Source organism: Orbicella faveolata, unplaced genomic scaffold (assembly GCF_042242905.1).
Source record: "Orbicella faveolata isolate gen_17 unplaced genomic scaffold, um_ofav_v1 contig_34, whole genome shotgun sequence".
Taxonomy (NCBI): domain Eukaryota; kingdom Metazoa; phylum Cnidaria; class Anthozoa; order Scleractinia; family Merulinidae; genus Orbicella; species Orbicella faveolata.
In genome coordinates this window covers 34,168,522-34,174,691 of record NW_028301563.1, presented here as the reverse complement: position 1 = coordinate 34,174,691, position 6,170 = coordinate 34,168,522, and the positions used below count along the sequence as shown (strand labels likewise).

Below are 6,170 nucleotides of genomic sequence, written 5' to 3'. Positions count from 1 at the left end.
TTAAGGCAAGAACAAACTTTATTTTGCTTGAAATAACTTCTGATATCACAATCTTGCTTTCCCGCAGACAAGCAGCTAGCTAGGCAAAACAAATAATCACACGTGCGAAAATGAAAGATTTTGCCAGACGCTTTATAACAATTAAAAAGATTACATGCATGTTGACGCTGTCAAAAGCACAAAGATTAGGTATAAGTTAAATTCGGCTTGATTATCACACTTACTCTCAAAAGCACTGGTGTACTTATAACATTTTCTGACTCTCAAATGCAGCGCTCATTAAAAACAAATGTACAAGAAAAAAAAACATTCTTTGGCTTTTCAATACAATATATACAGAAATTAAAATACTGTAATTCCTTACTTGATCAATAATTGTAAAATATATCAGCATGCAGTGAACTCATTTCAGTAAAAACAGATAAAATATTTTAGCTACTAGCACAATGTTTGGAAAGGTTTCTAAAATAAAGCCCTAAGAGGCACCCTTACTGTTTCTGGAAATAAAAGATTAGGGAACATGGTTCAGTTTTTGGGCAGATATTAAAATGAAAATATCTCTAAAACAAGATAAAATATAACAATAAAAAAGGGAACACTGATGGTCCTTATTTAGAAAGAAATCGCAATTCATAGCTTGATTTCTTTTTCATTTCGTGGACAATTTAAGACATCTAGAAAACTATCAAGAAGGCAAAAAATCTCAGAATATTACCACACAAGATCTCAAAACATTGCAAAGTACACTTTACAAATTATACGTCTGTCAGGCTGACAAAAGCAGTTAAAATTGTGCAAGGTTAGTCTGTTTTCTTTGGTCTTCCTTTAAACTCATCCATACAGGCATTGGTTCCAAAGAACTCTGCTAGAGTGTGGTATGTCGAGATTGGAACAGTGCTGTAAAGACAAATGTCATCAGAAATTTAAAATGTTAAAAGTCACAAAGTGTAAAGAATCTTCACTTTGTGAACTCCGTAGCAATGCAGTTGACCGGCTCCCTGAGCACATTCCGCTGTTTAAGACAGTGTATGAGAATGCTTTGAAAACATTGCTCTTAAAATGCTATGTAAGAGAGGGTATTGGTTCATGAGAGCTGTCTGTGGGTAAATTACCATCTATGCCAACTCTCCAAGAATACATGTAACTGGCATGGAGTCGCCGGGATAGAGACAATCTCCCGGTCTCCCATAGAGGTCACTAAATATCCTGGGTAATATGAAGGGAAGCACATAAAATACATTTGTCAGACATATTTTGACCGTGTTTTGGCACTTTTGGGGGGGGGGGGGGAAAGTATGAAAATTTTAGTTTCAGAAGATTTATTAAACAATTTTACCAATGCTGTCACCTGTTGAATTTAGTCTTGACCTGTACAATTTATTCTAGTTTGATTGATAGTAGCGAAAAACGCATTCGTCAGTTGAGCTTTGAATTTTAGAGTCTGCATGTTATTGAAAGGCGCAGCAAACTTGGTGAATTACTACTTATTTGGGGAAGCATATTTCATTAAGGATCATTTGCGACCCCTAATAAGCTAAAAATCATTTTTATGTCTCTGAAACTAGGCTGCAAGTAACTGATTTGGTCATAGAGAGCAGGGATCGGGTAGAGGTGATAACGATTGGGTACCTCCCACCAATGCTGCCTGGACTCAAATCCTGGACTCTGCAGCATCAAAAGTGGGTTGTGTTTGTTGTTAGTTCTTGCCTTACTCTGAGAGTTTTGCTCTGGGTCCCCCAATTTTTTTCCCTCCAACAAAACCAACACTTCCAAATTCTAGTTCACACTTGAACTTGAAACAAAGGACATCTTTCTCTGTGGAAATTGCCACTGCAAATTCTATTTACTTAATCTTATTTCATTTTATTTTCCACATCACTCACCTTTTAATCCAAAGGAAGAGGGTCAGTATTCTTGGAAGGTACAAGATGGTTTGATTACGCAAAATAGCGTTAATCATCTTATCTGTGGCCCAATCAGGATCCAGAATTGGAAGAAGTAATGGGAACCTATCAAAGCATTAAAAGTGTTTTACAGTTAATGAATTAATTAGCCCCCTATATAAATTATTAGAGACAGAACTGCCATTTGATGGCCACAGAGAGCAGAAATCCCTAGCAAAATCAAGGCATGTGTCATTTCTGGCCATGCACAAGATGGTTTTACAGATGTAAGGGGTTTCAGTCAAGACCTGGGAACAAAATTATTATGTCTTTTTTATTTACAAGATATGGTGAGCCACAGTTTAGTGCCAGTGATGTGAAACAGAATTTATCAGCAAAATGGGATAGAAAAGACTGGTACACATGCACACATAAGATTAAAGAACAGCTGCAGCACTTCCCACCCTTGGAGGGTATCCCTTGGAACCCTTGGGTGGTGGAGAGTGTGGTCTTTGGTTCTCTAAATCCTGGCCTTTTGTCATTTTTCACCACTGTTTTCACATGTCACCACTAAAATCCATCCCTGTGCTATTACATTTCCAATCATTTTTTTTTTACAACTTTTTTTGGAATTATCCCTGACATCTACTGAATCAATGAAAATTCTCCGACTTCTCCCTGATCTTAATCATGAATTTTTTAGGGGAGTGAGTGATTAGCCCACAGCCCAACCTCATAACCTAGAGCATGGGGGGACTGCTTTTAGTCTGAACTCTCACCATTCACCAAACAGCCTCACACACCCTCCCTGAGGTGTTCGAGGGCCGGGACAATGATGATTTCCCTGACCTTGAAGAATGTTTCCTGACCCGTGGCAGGCCTTGAATTTCATTTGTTAATTACAGTAGAACCCCAACTAACAGCCACCTCACAAAATGACCACCTCCAAACAATGGCCACTTTTTTGTCCTGGTAGACGGTTCATACATGCACTCTTATTTCAACCTTTCGACAATTGGCAACTCTCTACAATGGTAATGGCAACAGCCACTAAAGTGGGCCCCAACTGCCTAAATAACCTCTACAATGGCCAGTTAATCAATGACTGACCAACCCTGAATACAAAACCCCCCTTTTAATTGGAAAAGGTAATAAAACTTGATCGGTGCTGCACATTGTTGGTCGCTGTTTCTGTTAATGATACATCTTGATTGCATCACTTATTTACATGCTACAAGAAGCATTTTTTACAAATGTTGCACCGCCGAAAAAAGGTGTCATATTACACCCATACCTCCCCATAATGGCCACCTCTATACAATGGTCACTTTTCACTGACCCCAAGGTGGCCGTCACAGAGAGGTTCTACTGTAATAATCCTTGGATTTACCTTGTTTTCACTCCATCAAACATTCCTGTGTTAATGAAGAATGGGCAGACGACAGTGGTATGGACACCGGTCTTCTTCATTGCATTAAGCTCCATCATCAGAGATTCATCAAAGCCCACTGCTCCAAATTTCGACGCGGAGTAATCACACAAACCACACACTCCAAACAGGCCAGCAGATGATGCTATTGTCACAACATGACCATGGTTTTTCTCGAGCATGGATGGTAAAAAGGCTTTTGTAGTCTGTTGTAAGGGTAAAAAGACAAAACTTATGTTAATGTAAATTGTTCAATTTCTTGCACACTTATCAGGGGTTTCATTAAGAGCTGAGCACTGGGCAGGCAACTTGACTGGCTGTGAGGATGATTTTGCCTGTCTGGTTTGACCATCTAGAGGAAGGTTTTTGTTGCAAGAAGTTCACTTCAAAAACCTTCGCCAGCTTGCAAAAATCAGTTGCACGATCAGGGCTTGAAAAAAGTGCCCTCGGCTAATCCGGGAGAGGTAGATTCTCCCTCTAGACAAATAACTTTTCACTCTGACTTGCCCATTAGGCAAGGGATCAGGCAAGTCATGTGCCAACTAAATCATTAAAAGAGCAAACTAAGACTTGCCCAGGGCACCAAAATTTTAGAGCTACTTGTCCCAAGAGCAAGCTGGAATTCAATTTTTTTTTTTCGAGTCGGCCTGCTCCTGCTGAAAATGTGAATGAAACCCCTGCCTTAATTGACTAAAATAAGAGCAGACACATATAGATCATGCCATCATGTGGATCTGGAAAATTTTGCCATATGTTTTATAGCATGTTTAGCATTGTCAGTTCCTGACATGAGCAACTACTTACATGTAAATGAGTTTCCTCGAAGAGAGAACAAAATTGTTTAAGATAACTTATTAAATTTTAGATTAGATTCAACTGTATGGTGCAAAACATGTATTTAAGTCAAAGTTTGACGTCAATCTCTATGAACAGATTCTAATTTTCTGTCTGTGTTCAAAGTACTGGTCAATCAATAAAATCAATCATATATTTAGACTCTTTATCTATAGGCTTAAAGCTTGTTCAAAATACAGAAGTGCTAACTAAAGATCTGACACAAGTTAACTGAACTTGGCAGTAATACAGCTGGTTTTCAAGAATTTCTGAATGGAATAGAGGTTAATAAATTACAGAAATTCCATTTCTGCAGTTTAGTTTTTCAGTAGTATAAGCCTCTGTCCTACTCTTGATGATAAATTTTGTTATAACATTGTCAAAGAAGTTTGTGGATGCACTTGGCTACATGTATGTACCTTGTATCCACAGCTGCTTTGACATTAATGTTATGACAAAATTTATTATCAAATCTTAGACAGATGCATACAAAACTAGTGTCAATTTGTTAAATATACCGTCAGTTGTAAAAACAAATTGCCGATAAACCATGATCTTTCGTTGGCACAGAGTTGGTATTATTTCACTTAATATGGGAAATATAAAACACACTAAAACTTGGCACTGAATGCCCTAGCCAACTTGAATAATTTGTGCAAATTGTGCTGCAATGATGGAGAGTTCCCTTCAAATGAACATCTAGTCAAATTTCACCTTTTTCGTTGTTTCACAAACTAAACAAAAAAATTCCAAATAATTGTCACTTGAATTGGAGAACCTGTTCCATAACACTAGCAAAAACTTTAGAGATTAAACAAGTCTTGCCTGTCTGGCCAATTTGGGAATAATTTGGAAAGTATGATCATGTGTAGCTGAACTGGAATTTTGCCGAGGGGTTGGAAATTCAAAAGAAGAACCTCCCTTGAACAATCTGGAACAATACATTGCCCATTTTGGTTTCCTGATTATTAACCACAAGAGAGGGAGGAATACATCCACACCCCACCCCTCTCCCCACCATACCACTTGAATTTGGACCTTGACCGAGATGAGCAGAACATGCCAAAAAAGCGTTCATTTGAGCCTTACCGATGAAACGAAGCAACAAATGAAGCTACAAAGTGATTTGAATGAAATACCTGACAAAATCAAACGCGATAAAGAAAAAGAAAAGAAATCTTAGAAAACATGACCTTTGACGTGTTCGTTTCAGTTCGACAACAGCGCAATGTGTGTAAACACACGTTCATACAGGCCTCGTGCGCTGGTGTTCACACAATATATTTTACTCTTACGTACACAACATTAATGTAACCTCACCCAAAAGTGTGCCATCGTGTTAACCTCAAAGGTCTTCTGAATCTTCCAATCTTCTGTTTCCATGAATTTTTTGCCGCTGACGATCCCTGCGTTATTGATCAAAATTGTGACTTCGCCGACTTCGTTCTTTACAAGTTCGGCCACTCGATAAATGTCATCTCGGCTGCTACAGTCACACTTATAACCCCGAGCCTGGAAGCCAAGAGATTTGATTTCTTCCACCGTAGCTTCGTTAGCAGTTTGATTTATGTCGACGCAGATCACTGTGGCTCCAAGCTTGGCAAATTTGAAGGCTAACATGCGACCAAGACCGCTTCCCGCGCCCGTCAGAAAAATGATTTCTCCATTGATGTCCTTCCGTGGAGGAGGGAAAAAAAACTGAACAAACGACTTCAGATATTGCCAGAGGACGAACGCTATAACAGTGAAAATTTCGACAATTAGATACGTCATTATGGAGCGAAAACGCTTTCAGAAGTAGAGCAAAATCTGTCCGATGTTGAGTTCGATTCACGGTGTGTGCGTTCAGAAAGGAAACGATCCGTAATAAATATTCACGCGAACTAAGCCAATCTGATTGGTTTAGAATTTCTCGCTTCCAGGCCATCCGTGAGTTTATCGAAAGGGCATTCAAGGGCAATTCTAAAGTACGCTAATCAAATGACTGAAATTTTCAGATGACATTTGTAAAACCCAATAATGGT

General features: G+C 38.7%; 1 protein-coding gene across 1 annotated transcript; it reads right to left on the bottom strand.

Annotated features, from left to right (window-relative positions):
* Positions 1-6,011, bottom strand: LOC110049154 (short-chain dehydrogenase/reductase family 16C member 6-like). Its single transcript, XM_020754934.2, has 4 exons — positions 5,467-6,011; positions 3,274-3,518; positions 1,884-2,009; positions 1-897 (listed from the first exon to the last, which is right to left on the bottom strand). Exons 1-4 carry the CDS (start codon positions 5,917-5,919, stop codon positions 801-803), a joined length of 921 nt encoding a protein of 306 aa, XP_020610593.2. The 5' UTR covers positions 5,920-6,011; the 3' UTR covers positions 1-800.
* Between the last annotated feature and the right edge of the window lie 159 nt (positions 6,012-6,170).